Source organism: Eublepharis macularius, chromosome 7, assembly GCF_028583425.1.
Source record: "Eublepharis macularius isolate TG4126 chromosome 7, MPM_Emac_v1.0, whole genome shotgun sequence".
NCBI lineage: Eukaryota > Metazoa > Chordata > Lepidosauria > Squamata > Eublepharidae > Eublepharis > Eublepharis macularius.
Genome location: NC_072796.1, coordinates 45,079,577 through 45,104,121, shown reverse-complemented (window position 1 = coordinate 45,104,121; position 24,545 = coordinate 45,079,577). Strand labels below are relative to the sequence as shown.

Below are 24,545 nucleotides of genomic sequence, written 5' to 3'. Positions count from 1 at the left end.
GCCATTCCCTTCATATACTCCTGGAATATACTTGAAGGTAAGCATTTGATTTGCTTTTTCCAAAAAGAGCCATATTTACTTCCACGCTGAAGCCACAAGTTGCAGACCCTTGAACTAAAAGAAGACGATCACCCTGGCCGATTTGTTCATTTACCGTGGTGGCTCCGCGCTCCTATAAATTCAGGCAGCCTTCCCCTTTTGACAAGCTGCGCCTGGGCCACAGACTGCCTGACTTTGTCAGCGCGTAACTCCGCCCTGGCTAACTTGAGCGAAGAAGGAAGAGATGATCCGGGCACGCTCCATACCGAGAGCCAGTTCCCGGAGGGGAAACGCTGCTTAGGAGACCCCTCGCCTGGCCCCGGGCGCCTACCGGCGGCATTCCCAGACGGGGAAACAAGAAGGTAAAGGAGATTCGGGCCGTTTGCTTCCTGCATGTTTGGAAGGAGCGCATCCCCCCAAAGGTCCCCCTTGAGCTCCCTCGCCCTGGGAAGGCTTGGCCGGGAGGGTTCCGATTCCCGATCATGGGGGTGGATGGATCCATCGATGGGGGATCCCTCAGGTAGATCGTGTCTGAAGGTTCTTCGGGGGACTTCCTTTGTTAAAATTGGGGGGGGGGGTGAAATGGGAGGCGCCCACGAAAACGAAACTAAAATTCGTGTCCACTTCTTACGCTGGGTTTGCGGATCCTTCCCCTTCTTACATGGTACCTCCAAGCTTTTTCAAACGGCACCCTGCCAAATGAGGGCCATCACCACCATATCTCCCCCTCCTCAGCCTAATCCCATGCACTTACTCCCAGGAAAGAGAATGGACTTACTTCTGAGTAGACCTTCTTGGGAGTACTCCCTACGTGTGCAGCCCAATAAGTGACGGACTGTTGCTTTGATCCGGCTTGTTTCCCCTTCGAAGTCCCTGCAGACGGGAGGGAGGGAGAGAGAGAGTCCCTGGGTTTAAGAAGCCAGCCCCTAGAAACTTGTTGCAGTTACTGGATTGTACCGAGTGGGGAAGGCACTATCCCACTTACCCTATAAGCTAACGTGAAGCTAAAAGTTGCGTAAAGGGCTTTGTGTGACTACCAAAACATGAAATAAAAATTATTAATTGTTTAATGTTAATTAATTGCCCAAGCAACCCAATCTTGCCAGATTTTGGAAGCTAAGCAGGGTTGGCCGTGGTTTGTAATTGGATGGGAGACCGCCAATGAAGACCAAGGTTGCAGAGGCAAGCAAAGGCAAACCACCTCTGTTAGTCTCTTGCCTTGAAAACCCCACCGGGGGTTGCCATAAGTCAGCTATGACTTGATGGCACTTTCCACCACAAAATACAAGCCAGTGTTTCATCCAGCAGATTTTGGTGACTTCTTTCATAAATGTTGTTTTTGCATCCTGACTCTCCAAGGCTTGATGGAATAGATTTTGAAATTAATTTTATTGTTCAGCCAAAATAGGAAATGAAAATCAGATTATTGGCTTGAGTAGGTCCCTTAAAAGGAGGCCTGTGAATGCTCCTGTGTGTGTTAGGCACAGTAACAATGCTTTAAAAATATCAAGGGAATTATATACTTGCTAAGAATTGTCATGGGCCAGTGCTCCAAGGGTAAGCAGCAACATAATTGAGTCCGTTATCTTGCTGAAGGCGTTTGTTGCATGAGGCGCCTGATTTCACCAGTATGAATAAAGGACGAATGTATGAAATGGAATTTAAAAAGCATTGTCTACTCTAATTAGTAGCAGCACTCTTATGACTCAGGCAGAGGTCTTTCTCAGGCCTGGTAGCTGATATCCTTAAACGAAAGCTGTCGAGGCTTTAATGTTGGGTGTGTGCATGCAAAATATGTGTTCAAGCCCTTGAGCTAGACGATGAGCGCGGTTTGGCTGCTTGAAACTCACCACAGCATGCGTGATGCAGGCAGATGGAATGGTCAGTTTGTAGCATCTTCCATACAGTGAAACAACTTTTACCGCTTTCCCACTGTGTTACATTTCTAATCAGTTATATGGCATGTTCACATGATGCACAGTATCCCAGGCCATAAAATGGAGAAGTGAAATTGCTCCCGCCAAAAGCAGTGCAGTAGATGCGGCCTGTACCTGGCAGGTATCACTCCTGAAAAAAGGCAGAGGTCTCTGAAATGACTCTGAAGCCTTCTTTTACTTCTGCAAGGGTTACCTGCCAGGTTCTTTAGCTTATGGTGCTCTTCTCCTGACTAAGCTGCCGGTGGGGCAGAAGGGGAGGCCAGGGAGTAATCCAGGTTGAAAGAAATGTGGCTATTGAATGAGACTCGGGTGAAGCTAAAAGACATCACCTTAGAAGCATCCCCCATCCTTTCACCCAACTATGTACAGTAGCAGCAGAATGATGGACCACCATGCCTTATCTCCTGTGCCCATGTTACAGATTGAAGATTTTATCTTTATGAATTGCTGGACTGCCCCACAAGCTGAAAACATGTCATTGGAGGATATCCAGATGAATTCTGCAGACCTTTTAGAAAAAGCACAACTGGATGCAGGTGGATTCGGAATGGTTTCCTTATGCTATCACAAGAGATATGGGCTTGTGGTATTAAAAACGGTGTACACCGGACCAAAGCGCACAGAGTAAGTTGGAGAATGGGTGGGTTTTTCCAAAGAGGAGAGGGAAAACTAGAGGTCAAAACAAGCAAGACACCGCTGGGAGATCCATGATCAAATCTTCCTAGCAAATCTTTCCTAGCCCAGGTACAAGCGTGTGAGTCCCTGGTTCAAATCAGGACTTCACAGGGAGAGGAGGGAAGTGTTAATGCTTTCACCCCCATCCCACTTTTACAAATGGAAACTGGGATCCTTGTTTTGTTATGGTCTTTTAAAGAGAGACGCAAGAAAAAAGCCACTTGACTGTCATTTGTCTTTATAAAAGATGATTGAAGATCTGTGATCATTTATCACATCTAGTTGAACAGAACTGCTTACCGTCAGACTCTTTGTGTTTTCCAATTAGATTTATTCCTCTCTCAACATTCCCATATTTTAGGAATACAGCCAGAGCTGGAAGCTAAGTAAGTTACATCTTAGGGTCTTAGATTATGAGGATACTCTAAATTAAAAAATAAATTACTAAATTGCCATTTGTTTGGTAGTCCTAGGGGGTCTCTTAAACTTGTCATATGGTGGAAACATGTCAAATATGTCATAGATTTGTTAAAGAAATCATGGCCAGCCAGAGGAGGCATCCTGCTGTTTCTCTGCATACTTGTCTGGCCACATTACTTATCAGGCTCTGCTGCACATAAGTAGTTCTGCCATATCTCTCTGCAGTGAGGACTAACTGGATATTACATCTAAAATCCGTAGGTGCTAAGTGTGAGAGTGCTGTGTCCTGAACTTTAATTCAGAAAAAAGACACCTTTGTCCTGAACTAGACATGATAGCAGAAAATCTTTTGCCTTTCTAAAATAGAAATAGTGATCATGGAAAATCTAGTATGGATTGGGGCCATAGCATAAGGAGAAGGGTGGTCTAATCCTTTCCCTTTTTTCTAATTACTCCTGTCACACCCCGATGTGCTATTTGCCCCCGGAAGGTACCATAGAGTAAATAGCAACTCTGTGTGCGTGCGCATGTGCGCAGTTGAAGCACAGAGCAACTTGACTGGAACTAGGAGATACTCCAGTGGATCTGTGTTCTGGAAGGCTGCCAGAGCATGGTCCTGATTCCTCCATATGAAGATAACTTCTTTTTCTTTTTGGGAGGAGGAGGAGGCAGCTGCTATGCTCATCCCTGGACCGTCATCCTTGTGAGGAGGTGGCGGCGGCGGCGGCAGCAGCTGTCGCCACACTTGGGCTACCATCTGCAACAAGATGAGGCAGCAGTGGCCTCCCTTCTTCCCTGCTGGGAGGGTAGTCCACATGTGAGTGTATTAGCCACCATTACCTCCTTGCCAGCTATCATCTCCTCACAAAGAGGTGCAGAGGAGATGGATGGTGGCTGGTAAGAAGGAAGCGGTACCTGCTGCATTTGCACATAAACTTCCCTGTTTGCAAGGAAGAACTGGTGGCCACAAGGAGAGGTTGCTGCTGATTCCTTGCCTTATTGGCCATTGCCTCAGCATCCTCTACCTTAGCCATCACAATTGATTACAAGACCAGGCCAACAGTGATGCATCATGTGACACAAGAAGGGATGGGTCACATGACATGGGCCTGTTTAGCTTCCCAGTCTGCTCCATATTAAAGTAAGTGACTAACTGTCTCCTCCCCTCTCATGCTGCAGCTGCCCCTGTGGCTTCAATTTACACTTAAAAAACACCAGCATCGGAGATCTATATGTGGACTTCCCTCCCACTGACTGATCTAGTTTGATCCTAGAATTTGGGGAATACTACCTTAAGGTCACCAGCTATTTAAAGATCCTTCAGAGTAATATGTTATTAGTGATAATGCTATGGCTTGAACTATGCCAGGTGCCACCACACAAGGGTCTGGCCTGTTCAAATAGCTCAAGAGAACAAGTGAACCTTTCTTCCTGTTTCCTTGAAGATGCTGATCAAGACTCTTATACTTCTATTTCTCCCTTCTTGTTAACCATTATAGTATCTGGTGTGTATGTGTGTTTTTTAGATGTAACACTTCACTTCTAGAAGAAGGCAAAATTATGCAAAAACTGAATCATAACCGTGTGGTGAAGCTACTAGGTGTCATTCTGGAAGATGGTAACTACTCACTCGTGATGGAATATGTGCACAAAGGAAACCTGATGAGAGTTCTAAAGGCAGTGAGTAGAGAGCATGATCAATACCTTGCAGAGAAACCAACTGGTAGTTTTTGAGATAGCAGTTAAACATTTTGTAGATGTCATATTTGTTTTTGCTCTCTGCACTGATTTGGACTTACAATTCCCGAATAGTGACTCTGGGTGCATTTAGAAGTGTAAAACATGTCAGTAAGGAATGTCAGGGACACTGGGTTGGATCGAGCCAGCTTTTCTGCTGGTAACAAAGGGAGGAGACGGTCCTCTTTGACCACCAAAAAAGGTTCCGCCAGGGATCACAGGACCTACATGGACAAAAGCCATTTGGGACTGGGGCTGTAGTAAAGAGGGGAATTATGTGAAGCTGATTGAAAAAGCTGGCTAGATCCAAACCATCGAGTATATGGGCTCAGAAGGTGGGGATGTTGAACCTCAAGCTAGATGAGTTCAGCTACTCATAAGCAGAGCTGGTTGAATATATCTTTGTTTATTTTTTACATATTTGGAGACCTTTCATAGAAGCTTATGTGTAGATTCACCCATATTTCATTTGTTGTTTTCTTCTTTTTTTGCTTTGCACAAATATATATACATACACACAGTTTTCTCGGAACAGCTCTTTTGGCCACAGCCTTGAGCCTAATCCTGCATTAACAAACAAAAACCAAAATACTACTACTACTAGTAGTAGTAGTCGTAGTCGTAGTAGTAGGGGAATCTCAACACACCTATATACTTACCTACATATACGTGTGTGTGTGCTCTTTTTCCAATATCCAAATTTTCAAAGAATTTGAAAAAGCATGGAGATGGAAGGGGTGAAGAAGATTATGAACTATGCAAATTAAACAATATTAAAATGTGTTAAATTTTGTACTTAAGCTTCTGTTCCATCCTATCCAAAAAGGCTTAAAGACCAGACTACATTTAAGAGTGTGGAAACTTTTGGAAAGCAGCTTGTTGTATCCTAGTGAGGAAAAATTAGCTGGAAGAAGCTCTCAAATGCATCTATAGTGCAGTCCTAAGCAAACTTATTTGAAGATTCCTTTGAAGCACTGACTTCAGTTAAAGTAGAATGGTATCAATCTGCTTAGGACTGTAGTCAGTCCCTCTAAAGAAAATGATTCCTAAGACTATCCTTGGCGACGCTCATTGAATAAAGTCCAGTGGCACTTTAAAGATTAACATTTATTTCAATATGAACTTTCGTGAATAATAGGTCAATTCCTCAGATGTGAGACTTAAGAGCCAAGCTACAAGTGACGCCTGACAGGAGTTGGACACATGTCAGTTTCTCTCAATGGTTGATGGGAAGTGTAGATTTGCCCAGCATCTGCCTCCACCCCCCTCTCCTGGAGCCCTGCGGTGTTAGGCTGCAGCCCCAGCAGCACAAGCTCACCCCTCACTGCCCCTGCAGCCGCAGCCATGTCCGGTCCTCATACCACCGCTGTACTTTGGAGGTGGCTGCCGGTGGCTGCGCATGCCTCCCCCCACCCTCTCCTGGAGCCATGCGGTGTCCTGTGCAGCCTGGCAGCAGTGCGAGCTCACCCCTCACTGCCCTCTGAAGCCATGGCCCCATCCTGCTGCCACACCTTGGAGGCGGCCACTGAGGGAGCGTGGGGAGCCACAGCCCCGGCAGCACTCCTGGCTCCTCTTGGCCCAGCAGAGAGAGGGTGAGAGGGAGACAGACGCTGGGCAAGCTTGCTGCCAGCTTCCTGTGCTCCAGGAGAGGGTGGGGAGAGGCAGATGCTGGGTGAGCTCGCTGCTGGCTTCCCACACTCCAGGAGAGGGTGGGGGGAGGCAGACGCTGGGCAAGCTTGCTGCCAGCTGGGTGCAGGAGCCAGGAGCGCTGCCGGAGCCACGGCTTTCTGTGCTGCCTCGGCAGCACCTCTGAAAAGTGGTGGTGGGACAGGGACCAGAAAGGGGCACGGCTGCAGGGGTGGTGTTGAGGGGCAAGGTTGTGTTGCTGGCCTGGCGGCAGCCCAACACCACATGGCTCCAATTGAGGGGTGGAGGCAGACACCAGGTGAGTTCATGCTGCCGCTGGGGCAGCTACAAGTGATGCCTACACTTCCCATCAACTGTTGAGGGAAACTGACACGTGTCCAACTCCTATCAGGCTTCACTTGTAGCTTGGCTCTAAGTCAGAGTAGGTGCTTCTATCCTTTGAACATGCAAAATAGACTGAAAAAAGGAGAGCAGTTTCTTTCACTTATAGCTCTGTACATCTCAGATCAAGTTTTACTATGTAATTTGCTATTTTGGCTTTGTTGCAGACCAAAATTCCCTTGACTGTGAAAGGACGATTCATCTTGGAGATCATTGAAGGAATGCTTTACTTAAGTGAACAGGGCTTAGTGCACAAAGACTTAAAGCCAGAAAATATTCTTGTAGATGAGGACTTTCACATCAAGGTACCACTAGCACAAAACTTCTGGCTTGCTCTATCGAAGGGCGATGTTTTGGTCTTATATATTATATAAGCTAGACTCACATAAGCAGTGATGTCTGAATAACGTATGGAAATGTGTTGTCCTGATTTTTTTGATTTTTTATTATTATTGCGGTCCTTAGACCAGAGTTGTCCTGATTATCTTCAGAAAGCAAAACCATTGGTTTGAGGTAGCAACAAGACACACACGCACACAGCATCTGAGCTAATGCCACAGATGATGATGAACTGTTATCTTCCAATAGAAAAGATTGAACTATCCGTGGCAAATGAGTGATGGAGGCAAATGTGAAAAGAAAATAGGTATGTTATGATGCAAACTTTGCATATACTTAGGAGAGCAAGGATAGGGATCTTGTGGTAAATCTAGCAATAGTGGCCAAGCTTTGCACCGCCTCATCCGCCAAAAGATTGCAAGGAGCAAGGCCCAGGAAAGACCCTTTTCGGTCTGAGTCCCTAGAAAGCTGTTGCCAGTCAGAGTAGACCACACTGAGCTTGGTGGAGTCTAATACATTTATGTTTACCAAAAATACACAATGTCCAGCCTGAATTCATAGACCTGGAGGAGGGTTTCTTTTCTTTTTACTCTTTGGCAAACAGCAGCAACCATGGTCTTATTTTCTGTTCCTCTCATGTAAACTTTTTACCTTGTTCTGTCTCCTGCCTTTTAACATTTAAAAATGGTTGCAGAACACTACTTTCCCTAAGCACTGGAGGAACTAAACAGAAGGTAGAAGAGCAGCGTGCCCCAGAAAAAGAATTGCCTAATGTAGGAGTTTGGGACTATTTTCACTGTAGTTGATCCACAGTCTTATCTGCCACCTGGATTGATTCTGCTGGCATAATGTGGTCGAGCTTCAATCAGCACAAGCAAAAACAAAAACTTCTTTGCATGAAAACCAAACAATATTACACATAGAAAGCTAACGTCTCAGAAAGACTCCCCAACATGCTAGCTTTTTAGAAGACCGGTGTAAGGAGCATACCCACATGCAGGCATTTTCCCCATCTGCAGTCTAAGAGCCAAGCTATAAGAGACATTACACGAGGAGGAGCACGTGAAGGGAGTTGCAATGTTAGCTGGGAAGCTGAGTTTTAAAAGAGATTAGAAGGCTTTGTTAATTTCTCCTCTCTACAGAGCCAGGGAGATGGCTGCTCAGAGGGTTTGTTCATATCCTCTTTGCCTCCCGAAGGCTCTGTCAGTTTCACCTCCCCTTCTAAGAGGTGGAGAGGAAAGTCTTCTGAGCAGCATCTCCCTGGCTCTGTACAGAGGAGAAATTGACAAAGCCTTCCCATCTCTTTTAAAACTCAGCTTCCTGGTTAACATTGCGACTCCCTTCATGTGCTCCTCCTCGTGTAATTCGTCTCTTTAGTTTAGCTCTAAAGTGATACAATCCAGAAATGGTTATGCCATGTGCTTTTTCTTTTTGTTCAAATGAACACACTGTGCATTTTCTTCAGACAACTTAGGCATGCTGCCTGTTTCTTATTACAAGGAACTGGAACTGTTCCCTATTTAATTTCAGAAACACTCATAGAAAAGAAGAGATGCAGTTAAATCAACTTTAGTTTAATCCAATACAAGGGCAGTATTTTCTAATCATGTACTGGTAATGTTATGACAAGTGTAAGAGGATTGTCAGGTGGCAACCCTATTTAGAACTCCATAGTTAATCAAGTGCTGAAACCGATAAAAATAAATACTTTGAGAAATGTTATCATGCTAAGCACATAAGATGCAGATTGTCCTGTTTGATCTCAATTTAGTCCTGCTTCTTTCTCATCCCTGCCCATAACTGTTCTTCAATCGGCTTTGCAGATAGCAGACCTTGGTGTAGCCTGCTTCAAAAACTGGAGCCGGCTGACTAAAGAGGAGACCAGCCGACAGAGGAAACTGAAGTGCAACTCCAAGAGCAATGCAGGCACCCTTTTCTACATGGCTCCGGAGCACCTGCAATCTATTAATATCACACCTGTGGAAAAATCAGACGTTTACAGCTTTGGCATAGTATTATGGGCTATTTTTGCTAACAAAGAACCATATGAGAGTAAGTGTTTTATATTGGTTTGCTAAAGTAGTTGTGCAGAATGTTTTTTGAAGATAATTTTAGCTGTGTTTGATTCCTCCCCTTTCCAGATGCTGCAAATGATGAGCATGTATACTTCTGTGTCATGCAAGGGAACAGGCCACTTATAGAAGAAATCAATGAAAGTTGCCCAGAGAAGATCATTTCTTTAATGGAACATTCTTGGAGTCAAAACCCAGAGGATCGGCCATCCTTTGCAGGTAGGGAAATACCATTTTCCTTAAATAAGTCCAGTTATATTTTTTAAAAAATAGCACAAGAGGAAACCTGTAATGGGTGATAGAAAGCAGCCTAAAATCATACCAAGCATTCCTAAGTGGTGAGTGCTCAGCTGAATAAACAAATACTGCAAAGTGAATGGGAGTGAGATCTATAAAACAGCGCCACTTCAAACTGCAGATAGGGGGATAACATTTCTAAATGCTCTCCTTTATGAAATTTTACCTGCAAGTAGAAAACTAGAGCATCAGGACAAAAGTTCTTGCCTTGCTCTCTTCATGGCTATGCCTCCAATTCCTGCCTTTTAATCTCATGTCACTTTTAAGATTATGGGGGACAGAACATAAGAACATCGTCACATATTGTTTTCATCAAAGACTGCCTGGATTAATTTACAATGCTTTGATTTACCGCAGAAATCAATATGACATACAAGCCATTTTACCACCAACACTTTCAAAAATATGTGGAAGATGATGTGGAAAATATAAAAGTAAGTTAACAAGCAAGTGGTGTGATATGTGGTTCAAATTTTGGTTATTTGTTAAAACACAATTTCCCTACAACACTACCAGCAACAAAACAGCAACGTAAAGCCAAGAACCTTCAGCATCCCTCAAATGCCCTTTTAAACAGAAAAGTTTCACAGTAAAATCCAGTAACATTTTAAAGACTAACATTATTTCAATATGAAATTTTGTGAATAATGGGTCATTTCCTCAGATATGTGACTAAGTCAGAATAGGTGTTTCTGTCCTTGAGCGTGCAAAATCTTTGCTCACAGTCCTTAAGAGTTGTCTTTGATGAACATTCTGAGCCACATACTTACAACAGCCATAGTGTTGGATATGATTTAATCAAGTATTTTTTGTGTGTGTGATAGAAAGTGTACCCTGAACCAAATGAACTTGTCAAAAGGATGCAGTCTCTCCAAGTCGATGCTGTGGCAGAACCGCCAAGTAGCACACGGATAGGTAATCTATTTCATTTTCTTAATAGGTCATTTTTTTTTGTATTCTTCATGATGCATAATTCTCATTACACAATGATTATGCTATCAAGAATAACTTCACATGCCAACCCAAAGAATTTTGATCTTTAAGTGGAAAGAGTACAGTTTTAGTTTGTAGTTCAAAGGACATCATCTCAGAACGGCTTTGGATTGACATACTACTTTCTGATTAAAATCACGACGACTCTATGATAGTGTCAAACCAGTGAGCAAAGTCATCTTGGGTGCAGAATTTCAGCTCTGGGGAAACAACAATAATTTACCTGCAAAGGTAGACTCAAGAGTTCAGGCAATGCCTTGTGAAAGTTTGGTAGCCAGGAATGGAGAATAGGCAGGTACTGAGCAGGATTTTTACTATTAAGGTGTTTCAAAGACCCATAGAGTTGTGCCACCACTGATGATCCATCTGGCTAACCTTTCCCCTGCTGGCCTCCAATAGCAGAGCCTCTCGTTTTGTTCCAGGGATTGCCAAGTAGATCCTGTGCCTTTTCTGGCTGATAATGGTGCCTGTGAACCAATAAGTTCTGTGTGTGCGGGCAGGAGGTTTATGGTTGTTCTTTACTTTTTTCAATCAACTGAGTATTCTAAGACAAGTGTTTTATCTTTATGCCAGGAAATTGTTTAGTCGCTGAATTTTTGTGAGTCAGGATAAACACACAGGAACATGACCTGTAAAAACAAGAGAGAGTGGCAGCAATTTTATGTTGTGCACATAGTCTTGTACCTTTTAGAGTCAGTAAGAAACTCCCTGGCAAACAAAATAGAAAATTTCAGTTACACCTTTGCAAAACTATCAGTTGTGTTAAGCAGCTTACCTGTTCCCCTGCAGATCTGCCCAGTTCTCTACATAGTTCTCAGGATCTTGAAGCCAACACTGTGGATGAAGCCTTGTTTGCACCTTATCCAGAAAATGAGCCTGTAGAGAGCTGTGAAACATCCTTTGAGCCCCATTCTGTGAACCTGGACAGAAAACTACAGGAGGAACTGAACTATCACCTGTACGGCAGCCGAATGGACAAACCAGAAGGCCCTTCTGTGGTATACAGTGTTGAAATGCAAGAGGCAGAAAGGAGAAGGAGGGTTTCTCATGACCCCTTCGTAAAAGCACATGCTACCCCACAGGTACAAGTGTCATACTTGAAAGCTGCAAACCCCAGAACAAACATCAGTCATCATAATGTGATCAACAGTGTTGAAGCCCATTACAAACACCCAAGGCAACAGTCACCAGGTGGAGCACTATCAGAAAGGGAGAATGTGTCATACAATCCTGATAATTTGTATGGGGTGAGACCTGTGGATCTCACATCTGTGAGTGCAGAGGCTATGTATGGATCACATTCAGCTAATATTCTTAACTTCAGTAAACGGCCTGTGCCTGAATCTGGTATGGATCATCGATCAAAGCCTCCAACGCCACATTACATCCCCAAAAGCCAAAACATGGAAACTGGTAAGTGAGCTGTTTGGGGATATATTTTAGGAGGAAAGAGAACACACTCAGCTATAACTATGTGAAAGATGTAAACTGGCTAGATGGCAGTTATAAATGCTGGGTTTGATTCAACCTGAACTTAAATTTCCATCAATTCCCGATTCCTGCTGCAGACCCCCCCCACCCCACCCCTTATATCGTTGTTCAGGATCTCTGCAGTAGGAGGGGAGGGCAGAAAAGTTCAATTCTATCATCGGAAAATTCAGCCTGGATCCAGCCCATTAGCTCTCCTGTCCATTGTGCATAGGGTAACCACACTCAATTAATCCTCAATAGCTAAAATGTAATATCAGTTCAGATTTATAGGAAGTATACTTTAAAGTTACTTGAAACCTGATAGTCTTAAATATATGTAAGTTAATAGAGGCATATGATTTTAATTACTAGCACTCAAAAAAGTTTTTCTTGCTTGCCTGTCGATACCCATCTACCTTTGTCATTTATGAGCTAATAAACAAAACTGATGTTGGTTAATATTCCCTGCTTGGTCCCCTGTGGGAGATTCTTATCCCAGGTGACTAGGTGGGTGGCTCTTCATAAGCCTGAGGCATTATAGAATAGGAGTGAACTATACCTAATTCGTTTGTAAGAAATTTGAATCCTCTCTGCTTTAACTGGTGTATCAACAATGATCCTGTACTGTTAGAAGTTGTGGTGTGAGTATAATACAATGTGTGTAATTGTTTAGGTCCACTGGAGTCTGATCCTTTTATGAAGGCAAACTTTGCGCAGATTTCTCCTACACACAGAAAAAGCACAGGTAATCAGTTGCATTTGTTTTAGGCATCACAAATTAGTTCTGAGTCTACTAGCATTTGCCCTAAAGCTATTCATACAAGTAACCTAAACAGCTTGTAACCTCCAAGCTCTAAAACGGCTTAAATATAGCTAAACTTTATACACACAAGTAATATTAAACAGGGTCTTGGGGTGCTTGTAAAGTTTGACAATGTTTTATTCCAGCATTAGCTTCCATGGACTGGAACCTACTTCTTTGGATGCAGTCAGCTCTTGATTGTATCTTTAGAAGTAGGTTCATGAAAGCTTATGAAGTCTATGGGGAAAAGAGGCGGTGGCATTATTGGATCACAGAATTGTCAGTCAACCATTTTCCCCACAAGCTCAAGCATAGATACAAACCTTGACTGGGGAGGGATCATTATCCCCCGGTATCACCCTGCACTTTCTTAGAATGTTATGCTTGGGGGGGGGGGGCGGGTTGTGCTAACCCTGCAAACAAAGAATGCTTCAGCAATCAGGTTGCCAACCTCTAAGTAGGGGCTAGAGATCTTCCAGAATTCCAACTGATCTCCAGACTACAGAGATCAGTTCTCCTGGAGAAAATTGCAGATTCAGCGAGTGGACTCTGTAATTTTATATCACACTATGGTTCTTCCTCTCCCCAAAATCCACTCCCAAACTCCAAGAATTTACCAACCCAGAGTTGGCAACCTTATTTGACCATGTTCTAAAAATTAAGTGCAATTGTCTAAATGGTGATCATGTACATAATTGATTGGGTGGGAGTGCTTGGTGCAGGATTGGAATTTGGGGAAGATTAAAGTATGAACCTTAATTAAACAGGAAAGTGAGATCAACCCTTTATTCTCCTTCTGTATGGAGAGAATTGAGATCTGGTTTCATAAAATATTCCCAGGTTTTCTTTACGATAAAGCTAGCATTTTTGAGACCTTCTGGAATTTAATGTGGCTTAATATAAACTTTGTGAAGTTGATCTTGAATATATTAATATCCATTGAGCAAGGCCCAAACTGTAGTAGATCTTTAAGTCAAGCAGATGATTCTCACAACCCTTTTAAAATGGTATTTTTGTAGAGGAGCTTTCCTATATTGCTATCTAGAAACTTGTAAAATGGTCCTGTAAATATACCTGACACATCAGTATTTCAAATGTTCACAGATGCCCATTCTGAGGTTTATGCAGGGTAACACACGCCAAAATTACTCCAGATACAAATGTGGAACAATCTGTTCTTTTTGTTATTTCTTCTTCTTTTTTTGTTTTAATTAGTCAGCACCTGATTGTTAAAAGTGTTTACCCCTACTGTCACCACCCCTCGTTTTATGTGAATTTGACATGTCTTTTTTAACTGTCTCATATACAGAAGAATCTGCACAGTTCAACATAGTTAACAGCAGTGGAATTCAAATAGGGCCCTACAACTATTTGGCAATAAATGATCAAAATTTCTATATAGGCAATTATCCAGCAAATACTCACTACACAGATTACCAGAAGCTGTTTGGTAAGCAGAAAAACAATTATTGTTCTTCCCTAATAGGATTATCTTTGTTGAAAGATAATTTTATTTTGTTCTCATAACTCTGTTCAGGAGTGTAATGTATTGCCCACTTTCTTTGTCCCCTGGTTTGTGACATCCATAATGGCTCCTCCTTATAGTTCTCTGAAATGACTTGTATTATACTGCTTCCCTAACTTCCTTGATATTCCCAAATGATTTGCATTGCCACCAAAGGTTCTTGCCTTAGATCTCTTAGTTTAACCCTAAGCACAGGATGGCTTAATTATATTCGGTAGAAAGACAGAATGGTCAGTGTATGGGGTTGGCTGTGAAGTAAAAGGGGATCATTTATTCTAAATAAAACAGAGTTTATTTGGAAGTATATATGCATAATGGCTTCAAGGTGGTCAAAAGCGTAATGGTTTCATTAAGACTCCTAGCTTCCTAGTTGCACGATAAGTACAGGACTTCTAATTTTCTACACAGACTTAAGTCACTAAGATTTATTTCCCTCTGTTTCCTCTTAGGCTAACACCATCCACAAAAAAGAACACACTTTTTCCTTTCGGCCTCCAGCACCTCCCTCTCTTCTCTCTTTGCCTCAGCACAACAAACCCAGTTCACTCTGCCTCCTAGGATTCAGCTACGATTGAATCTCATAACATACTTCACCCACCTATCCAGCTTTTCTCTTCCTTTAGAAGGCTGCCTTTTAAACCATGGCAACATACATTCAAAATCCCTCATTAATTTGCATAAATTAAACACACAAAGTATTTACGCAACAAAAATTAAACACACAAAGTATTTATGCAATTAAACACGCAAAGTATTTACGCAAAAATTAAACACACAAAGTATTTACAAGGATCATAAAATTTTAAGATTGAAAAGAACAGAGGATTTGCTACCAAAGGAATGTATTTCATGCCCAAACATTTCTAGTAGATTAATCTGTAGAAACAGAGGTCATTTAACTTCACAGACTTTTCAGTGAGATTTTGGGAATTTCTCTCTGTGGCTTCATATCGGGTCCCAGGTAATAATGAGATGCCTCCTAAGCTCTGCCACAAGGTAATGGCATCATCATTGTGCACTAGGCTGGAAGAATTGGACACTCAGTCACCTGGCTGTGTGCCCTGTCCTCTCTTTGCCCCAGGACAGCTGGTCTCTTCACAGTCCCAAGTCAGAGAGGGAGCAGCCAGATGGAGCAGCATTGCCTCAGCAATGCTGAGTGATGTAAATTCTATGTTGGTTTGGAACTGAACACACCTAGGTGAGGTGGGACTAGCAAGTGAAGTCCCACACACCTTTTTGTCACATTGTGTGTACTCAAGTCTACCCCCACAGTTTGGCTGCTACTCACAAAGCAGAGTCATATTTCAGTAGGAAGCAATGAACCGCCAGTGTCATTATACCTCAGTCTAAAAAGTACAGGTAGCAAAACAGTGAGTTTCTTAAAAACAAACTATCATGTAGTTGCTAATTATGGAGGGACAAAACTGGGTGGAAGATTGCCGAGGCCCACATTAAAATGTACGCTAGTCTAGTGGGTTGTTTTTTAGGATAGCCTGTGCCACGCTGTGTTCCTCAGTGGCACAGCAGGATACAGACAAATGTGATAATTTGTTCTAACTCTGCCCTGAGAACAAAAGAAATAAATCATTGAAAGACCTAACCACACTCCCCATTTTCTTTTCCTACCTCCAGATAGTACTGCTGCCATTTCTGATGTACACCTGAACGTTGTCAGAGACAGCTTGGCTAAACAGTGGAAACACTGTGCCCGTAAGTTGGGTTTCAGTGACCCCGAGCTGGATGAAATTGACCATGACTACGAACGGGATGGACTCAAAGAAAAAGTTTACCAGATGTTCCAGAGGTGGCAGATGAAGGAAGGCAGCAAAGGGACAACTGTGGGAAAGCTAGCAAAAGCCCTTTTTGCTTGCCGGAGGATCGACCTCCTCAATAGCCTTTTAAAAATAAGCCAGGAATCTTAAATGAGGAACAGGAGGATTCTGCTAACTTGGAAGAAGTTTTCTACAGGAAACATGTTTTGCTTTACAGTATTTTTATAGCCATTATAAATATCCTGCTGCCAGAATAAGACTTCAAGTACCAGCAGAAAAAGGAATGTAGATTTTTGTTAGTCACATTTCTCTTTTAATAGGTGTCACATCTTCCTGAACAATGCTAAGAAATGTAAAGGATTGGAATGTGTATTTTTAGAATGAATTGACAGAGTGTGAATGTATTTGTATAATTTTAATTAAAAAATATAAATGGACGTAAGTCTACATTGACAAGGTGGTTATCAATACTCATTTCTGAGCACTGGCTGCACATATCAAAAGATTAATTGCTTTCCTTCCGTTACATGAACATAATTAGCAGGCTATATAAGAAGAAATAAGGTGACAGGAGAAGAATGGTAGCTTGCTCCCACTAAAGTTTATGTAAATCATATTTGGGTGAAGGGACAGGCATGAAATGATGCACATGATTTCCACACTATTTGGAGATTCTTCTTCTTGTGCATTCATTGTGGCATTTGCAGCAACAGTCCACATGGAGCAGTCTCTTCATGTTTTTCTCCCTATGCTCTGGCACCTGTCATTCCCCCTTTGTGCCAGTGGAGGGCTTTTTGCCGGCTTAAAAAAAAGGTGTAGCTATGTTGCTACAGTGTCACAACACTAAGGCAAAATGGCAACTACTAATTTTTAAAAGCTGGCAAAGAAATAGCAGCAGAGATTGGGAAAACAAAAGGCATCAGGAGAAAGGGAGAGGAAAGGGCACTGGTATGAGTGAGAAGGTTCGGAAATCTGCACCTTTCCATCCAGCCAGGCTGCTTTGACTCTAATTTTTCTCGGGAAACTGGGCAAAGCAAGTTTTGGAAATATTGGAGAAACCACAGAGGGATGATGACGTGCGGAGGCTCTGAAAAAAAATGCCCCAGTTTGAGAGCCAGGGTGAAGCAAAACACATGAGGAACTAGCCCCCAATTGCCCTCCACCTATTGCGAAGAACAGAACTATGTCATGGCCCACACAATTTTCTTACAGATATCAGAGCACACCTGCAAGTGAGCTACTTACCAACAGTTGAAGGAAATGCAGGACTGGGGTTATACTACTAGACAACTTTTTAAAGCAGCACTTCATAGGGAGGTTTTTTTTTTTTTTGCTACTGCAGGAGCACAGAAGGGGGCTTCCTTTGCAAATGTGCTGTGTTACACTGAAATGGCAACAAACAGGACTTTTTCGTGGTGATGCTAACTGAGACTGACTACTGACACCTGGAGGGTCCTGCGCGTGGGGGTGGGGGGTGGGGATTGGTGGAAATCAGTGCAACCAGCACCTTTTAAAAATTGATTTATTTACATTATTTATAGTTCATTTTTCTCACTGAGACTCTGGGTGGATTACACAGTGTAAGTCAATAAATCAATTGCAGAGACATTTCAATAAACAATATAATAGGGTATATAAATGCAAATTTGCAAGGATCTGAAAACAAGCAGAAATCCAATATAGAGTTGAAGAAATGCTGAAATAGAGCACAAGCAAATTCTAAGCCTGGCATATTAAACAATGCAGAAACTACTCAGTAGGATCACATTTACAGCAACAGACAGTACCGAGTAGGATAGTCTATAGACCCTACCCCTTTCCTAATTCATGTTTTTGAGACCACCTTCCTACAGTACAGCTCTCCTATCCAAGTAAAAATCCCTCTTGAATAATTTGGTTTTGCATAGTTTGCAGCAAGCCAGGAGGTGGGAGTTTTCTTGACCTTTTCACATAGGCCATTCCATTAAAAAAAAAAGCACTGGCAACAGGCAAATGAAATTTAGAAAACCCAATGAAACGGGGGCATGAGGAAAAGCCAGGTATGAAACTTCAGCAGAAGTGGGAATGGGAAGCAGCCGAGCAGTAGGCTACAGCCCAGCCCTAGGTACCAAAAGTAGCAACACATGTATGTCAGAAAGTGAGCCATGGATCCAGCAAGAACAAAAATGGAGGGTGGAACAGTGAATGCAAGGGAGGCTGGACAGGAGATTCCATAATCTCAGCTGCACACAGGGCCCAACAAGACGGACGGGGAGGAGGACTTCCGGTTTGGGATTTATGGAGGTCTGACGCAGCTCCAACTGCGGAGCTGACCGGACTGCCGTTTTAACCGGCCGGCGGGGGCAAAATAGCCCGCGGCCGACTGCTCTCAGGCGGAGAGCAGGCAAAGAACGCTCAAGACCTCAGGGCGCGTTGATCTCGGGCGAGGGGGGGCTCTATGCGACGGGCCCCCTCACGACCCTTGAGGTCCCACCCTGTGACAGGTCGGCAAAGATCTCTGCGGCAGTTTCGGGCCCAATGCGGTTGGCATAAGACCTACGTACCCAAGCTTCAACAGGGGAAAGAGGAGTGGAGGAGAAACGAAGATTGAAACAGTGATTACAACCCACGGAAAGTGAATGGGAAGGTAAAGATCACTATCTCCTGATACGGGACAGATTGTTAAAAGTAAAGAAGATTAAAAGTTGATTTTAAAACTGCAACAGGCTAATTATAACGGGGAGAAGACTCGGCAAGAGTCGAAATAGAAAAAAGACTAAGTTTAAAGGAGTTATTAAAGAATCAGGACTATTGTTTTGAATACTTGCCGTTATGGAGCTGTGAGAAAATTCTGCCATCGCGAGAGCTACTGCGGGAAGTCGGGAAACAGGAAGTACGTAATAACAATAGAGTTGCTGGAGAGAAGCGGCCCCTGCCGGAGGGCAGGAAGAAGGGAATCGCCATCTTTGAAAGGGGAAAAGCCGCGGCTTCAGCGGAAGAGGAAGTAACCCATTTTGAATTACAAAAACCATAGAAGAACCATAGAGAAAAGACGCCCGACATTTTGGATTCTTTAAAAGTTTCTTCTTTGCAAAAAGACTGGGACATTTAAATTAAAAAATAAAAAGACGCTTAATTTCATGCCACGGAGTTAAGGAAGAGGGCGGACTCGTGGGAGCGAGCCAAGGCAAGCCCCACGATGTCGAAAAAAGAGTGGCAATCAGCAATAGAGAATCTAGACAAAAAACTCTTAGAAGTGATTAAAGAACTTAAGGACATTAAACCGGAGCTAATCAAAGAGGTTAAACAGACAGTGAAAAGTGAGCTGTCAGAAGTAAAGAAAGGTATGGAAATAATGCAAAATGAACTGCAAGGAACACAGCAGAGAGTTAAAGCAGTAGAAGGCGCGGTGGAGAATTTAACTGATACGCAACAAACAGAGATGAGGCTGATGAAGGGGAGAATGGCGGTTGCGGAAAGCAAACACATGGAGAAGCAGCTAAGATTTCGCGGTTTGCCGGAAGTGGAAGGAAAAACAGCGCAAGAACAGATGACGGAGGTGTTAGCTGAATCTGGGGAAGGAGGAGGAGGAAGTTGTGGCTATCCTGGACGTGGTATATCGTGTAAATTCAAGAATTGCGACCCAGAGGAAACTACCAAGAGATGTGATTGTGCAATTTACGACCCGAAATATGAAAGAGAAGATTGTGACTAAACAGTTTCAAGATCCATTGGAGATTGACGGCAAGACGATTATCATTATGAAGGAAATACCCAGATCGGTGTTATTGGACTGGAAAAAATATAAGGCGCTGATTCAGATTTTGAAGGACATGAAAATCAGGTACAGATGGGAACTACCAGAGGGAGTGTCCTTTGAATTTGGAGGGGCCAAAAGACGCATCAGATCGGAACGAGAGATGGAGCGATTTATAAGAGACAACGAAAAGGACTTACCAGCAACAAGATTATGATTATGGAGTGTAAAGTTATATCTTGGAATGTAAATGGACTTAATTCACCGAACAAGAGAAAAAGCATTTTTCACTGGCTATTAAAACAAAAATGTGATATTGTTTGTTTGCAAGAGACCCATATTCGAAAACAAGATGTAAAGTATTTAAAATTAAAAAAATTGGGCAATGATTTTGCAGCGGCCTCTAATAAGAAAAAAAGAGGAGTAGTGCTTTACATTAAAGAGGAACTGCAGCCAAAGTTTGTAATGAAAGATGTGGAAGCCAGATTTATAGCAGTGGAATGCGTATGGAATTTAAAGAAAGTGCTGGTAGTTGGAATTTATGCACCTAATGGAGCAAAAGAAAGCTTCTTTGAGGACTTAAGGAAGCAACTAGATGAACTTTCATATGATCAGATAATACTTGCTGGAGACTTCAATGGAGTGACGAATCTGGAGTTAGACAAAAAATCATCAACTGCACAAAAGAAAAGAGGATTGCTACCAAAGTTGTTTTTTGAATTGATACAACAGGAAACTAGAAGATGTATGGAGAAGACAAAATCCGAAAAGTAGACAATTTACGTTTTACTCCGCAAGACACTTTACATTATCGAGAATTGATATGATCTGGGCCTCAAAAGACTTAGCGTTATGGACTAAGGAAGTGGAAATAATGCCGATGGTAGGCTCGGATCATAATCCAATAATGTGGAAATTGGGGAGAAGGAGCAAAAGGAAAGGATGGAGAATAAATGAGGACTTACTGCAAGAGGGAGAGAATATGGAGATGCTTAGAAGAGAAACAAAGTTCTTCATACAATACAACATGAATAAAGAAGTACCAACCAACAAGGTTTGGGATACTTACAAGGCGGTAATTAGGGGCATACTAATGGATTTAAATGGAAGAGCCAGAAAAAAGAAAGAGGAGAAGAGACAGGAGATTATGGAGAAAATAAAAGCCAAAGAAACACAGTTAAAGAAGAGACCGGGGAAAAAGAAAATTTATCAGGACATTAAAATACTACAAGAACAGCTAACAGCAATGAACAATAAAGAACTGGAGTGGAATCTTAAAAGACTAAAGCAAAAAGGGTTTGAAGGTGCAAACAAACCCGGGAAATATTTGGCATGGCAATTGAAAAAGAGAAAGGAAAAGAAAATAATAAACAAAATATGTGAAGATGATAAAACGTATTTGGAACAGACATCCATTAGCAGAGCCTTCTATAAATTTTATGCTAAATTGTATAACAAGAAAGAGGTTAATAAAGAATCAATAGCGACATATTTGGAGAAAATGAAGCTCCCAGTAATTTCGGAAGCGTGGAGAGACAGATTGAACAATGAAGTAACGGATGAGGAAATAAAAATGGCAATACAATCAACAAATTTGGGAAAGGCACCAGGGCCAGATGGACTTACAGCTAAATTTTATAAGACAATGGCCAATGAACTGGTACCATTCCTGAAAGAAGTGATCAATGGAGTATTAAAGGATCAACAGATCCCAGATACCTGGAAGGAAGCCAACATTTCACTGATCCCTAAAGAGGGCCAAGATCCGACTAATGTGAAAAATTACAGGCCTATATCTTTACTTAACAATGACTACAAAATCTTTGCGAAGATACTGGCAGAGAGAGTGAAGGGGTGGCTTTCGGAAATTATTGAGGAGGAACAAGCAGGTTTTTTACCTGGCAGGCAAATCAGAGACAATTTAAGGACAGTCATTAATGCTATTGAGTATTATGATAAGCGTTGTGACAAAGAGGTCGGTTTCTTCTTTGTTGATGCAGAGAAAGCGTTTGACAACTTGAACTGGGACTTTATGTTTGCCACTATGGAAAAGCTACAAATGGGAGAAAAATTCATAAGAGCAGTTAAAGAAATTTATAGAGACCAGAATGCAGCAATTGTGGTCAATGACGAGACCACCAAGAAACTGACTATAAGTAAAGGAACAAGACAAGGTTGCCCGTTGTCTCCGTTGCTATTCATTTTGGTACTGGAGATTTTGATGATACAAATACGACAAGATGAAGAAATCCGCGGAATAAAAATAAAGGACTTCTCTTATAAAATTAGAGCATTTGCGGATGACATAATGTTAATTGTGGAAGATCCAATGGAGAATATGCCAAAAGTGATAGAGAAGATTAAAGAGTTTGGAGATCTGGCAGGGTTTTATATCAACAAAAAGAAGTCAAAGATATTATGTAAAAACATGACTAAGCAAAAACAACAACTGTTAATGGAAATAACGGATTGTGAAGTAACAACTAAGGTGAAATATCTGGGAATTGAACTGACTGCAAAGAATATAGATCTATTCAAAAACAATTATGAAAAATTATGGACTCAGATTGAGCAAGATTTGATCAAATGGAATAGATTGAATTTGTCATGGCTGGGAAGGATTGCAGCAGTTAAAATGAATGTGTTACCAAGAGTAATGTTTTTGTTACAGACAATACCAATTATCCGAGACTCTAAGCAGTTTGAAAAATGGCGGAGGAAAATATCAGATTTTGTTTGGGCGGGCAAGAAGCCTCGAGTGAAAATGAAAGTTTTACAAGATGCAAAGCAAAGAGGCGGAATGCAACTACCCAATTTAAGACTTTATTATGACGCAATTTGCCTAGTGTGGCTGAAAGATTGGATGACGTTGAAGAATAAGAAATTATTGGCCCTAGAGGGATACAAAAAAATATTTGGATGGCATGCATACCTATGGTATGACAAAGTAAAAGTGAACTCTATGTTCCTACACCATTATATACGGAAAAGCCTATATGCAACCTGGAAGAAGTATAGAGATTTCCTACAAGAAGGAACCCCCATGTGGGTAGTTCCGTATGAAGTAATAGATCCGAGAGCTGTCTATAATGAGCAACAGTGTTTAACATATAAGGAGATAACCCGAATAGAATCTTCTAAACTTAAAATAAAGACGCAGGACGAGTTATCTCCCAATTACGATTGGTTTCAGTACAGGCAGATCAGAGATCTCTACAATTCGGATTATGCAAAGGGAGGCATAAGAACAGAGAATTCGGAACTAGAGCAGACACTTTTGAAAGAGGATAAGAAGGAAATTTCCAAGGTATACCAAGTACTGTTGAAATGGTATACTGAAGATGAAATAGTCAAAGTACAAATGGTGAAGTGGGCCATAAATTTTAATAAAGAGATAACAATGGAGGCATGGGAATACTTGTGGAAAAACACAATGAAGATTACAACGTGTACTAATATTAAAGAGAACATTTACAAAATGATCTATCGTTGGTACATGACACCAAAGAAGATTGCGCTAGGGAATTTGAACACTTCTAATAAATGCTGGAAATGTAAAAAACATGAGGGCTCTCTATATCATATGTGGTGGACATGTGAGGTAGCCAGGCAGTACTGGGGAGAAATAATAAAAGTAATAAGTGAAATTCTACAATTTCAAATTAATAAGAACCCAGAACTCCTGCTACTGAACTTGGGAATGGAGAGCATTCCAGCCCAACATAGAACACTGTTATTTTACATGACAGCAGCGGCCAGACTTTTGTATGCGCAAAAATGGAAAGTACAAGAAGTGCCAACTATGGAGGATTGGACTTACAAATTGCTGTATATGGCCGAAATGGACAAAATGACAAGAAAATTGAGAAATCTGGACCCAGGACAGTTCAACACAGATTGGGGGAAGCTGAAGCAGTATGTGCTGAAGAAATGGGAGGTGGGAAGAGAACTGTGGCAGTTCGAGAATTACTGAAATATGACGAAATGTAGAGGGGGGTGACTTTACCGGAGGGTAGAGAGAGAAATGAAAATGTCTAAGCAGCTATTTTGTTAGATTGTTATATATAGAAAAACATATAGAATATGGATAGAAAATAATTAACTATAAGGACCGATTAATTAATATGGTTTCTGGTATAAACGTGTAACATGTTAAACTGAATAAGTCTACCTGAAGAAATATATGGATTAAATTGATTGATAACTTTTGATGATAGTTATATAAAGTAATATACGGAATATAAGTCAAATTGGTTGACTTATATAAATGTATGGGTTATATGGTATAAGGCTTATAGAAATATCTGAAACTAGGAAACTATGAAATTATCTTAAAAAGGGACAAATTGTTTGTCTAATGTGGAAGAAGGGACTTAAAGATAAGATAAGGTATAGAGTATTAAAAATAGTTAAAGAATTATTGCTTAGATTAAAGGGAAAAATACAGGTTTGTTAGATAGATGAATTAAAAATGAGTAAGAGAAAAGGGACAAAGGGTTGGAAAACTGTTGGAAGTCAAAAGAAAAGGGGGGAAAGGGTGGGGGTTAGAAATTGGGAAATGGGAATTGATTGTAATATGTAATTATATGATTCTAATTCCAATAAAAATTTTATTAAAAAAAAAAAAGACGGACGGGGAGGAGGACACTAGTGTCTCATGCCAAAGTCTATATGTGCTGTTCAAGAAGGAAAGTATACTTAAG

The 24,545-nt window shown here is 41.7% G+C and overlaps 1 protein-coding gene across 2 annotated transcripts; it reads left to right on the top strand.

Annotated features, from left to right (window-relative positions):
* Positions 1-218: 218 nt before the first annotated feature.
* On the top strand, positions 219-16,562 carry RIPK1 (receptor interacting serine/threonine kinase 1). Of its 2 annotated transcripts, XM_054986042.1 has the most exons (12): positions 219-401; positions 2,398-2,600; positions 4,598-4,751; positions 7,004-7,141; positions 8,999-9,227; positions 9,317-9,466; positions 9,902-9,978; positions 10,369-10,459; positions 11,327-11,950; positions 12,681-12,752; positions 14,119-14,259; positions 15,967-16,562. In XM_054986042.1, the coding sequence occupies exons 2-12, from the start codon at positions 2,416-2,418 to the stop codon at positions 16,254-16,256; spliced, it is 2,151 nt and encodes a 716-aa protein (XP_054842017.1). In that variant the 5' UTR covers positions 219-401; positions 2,398-2,415; the 3' UTR covers positions 16,257-16,562. The 2 variants fall into 2 exon arrangements, with proteins under 2 accessions (XP_054842017.1, XP_054842018.1); XM_054986043.1 differs by lacking the exon at positions 7,004-7,141.
* The last annotated feature ends 7,983 nt before the right edge of the window (positions 16,563-24,545 follow it).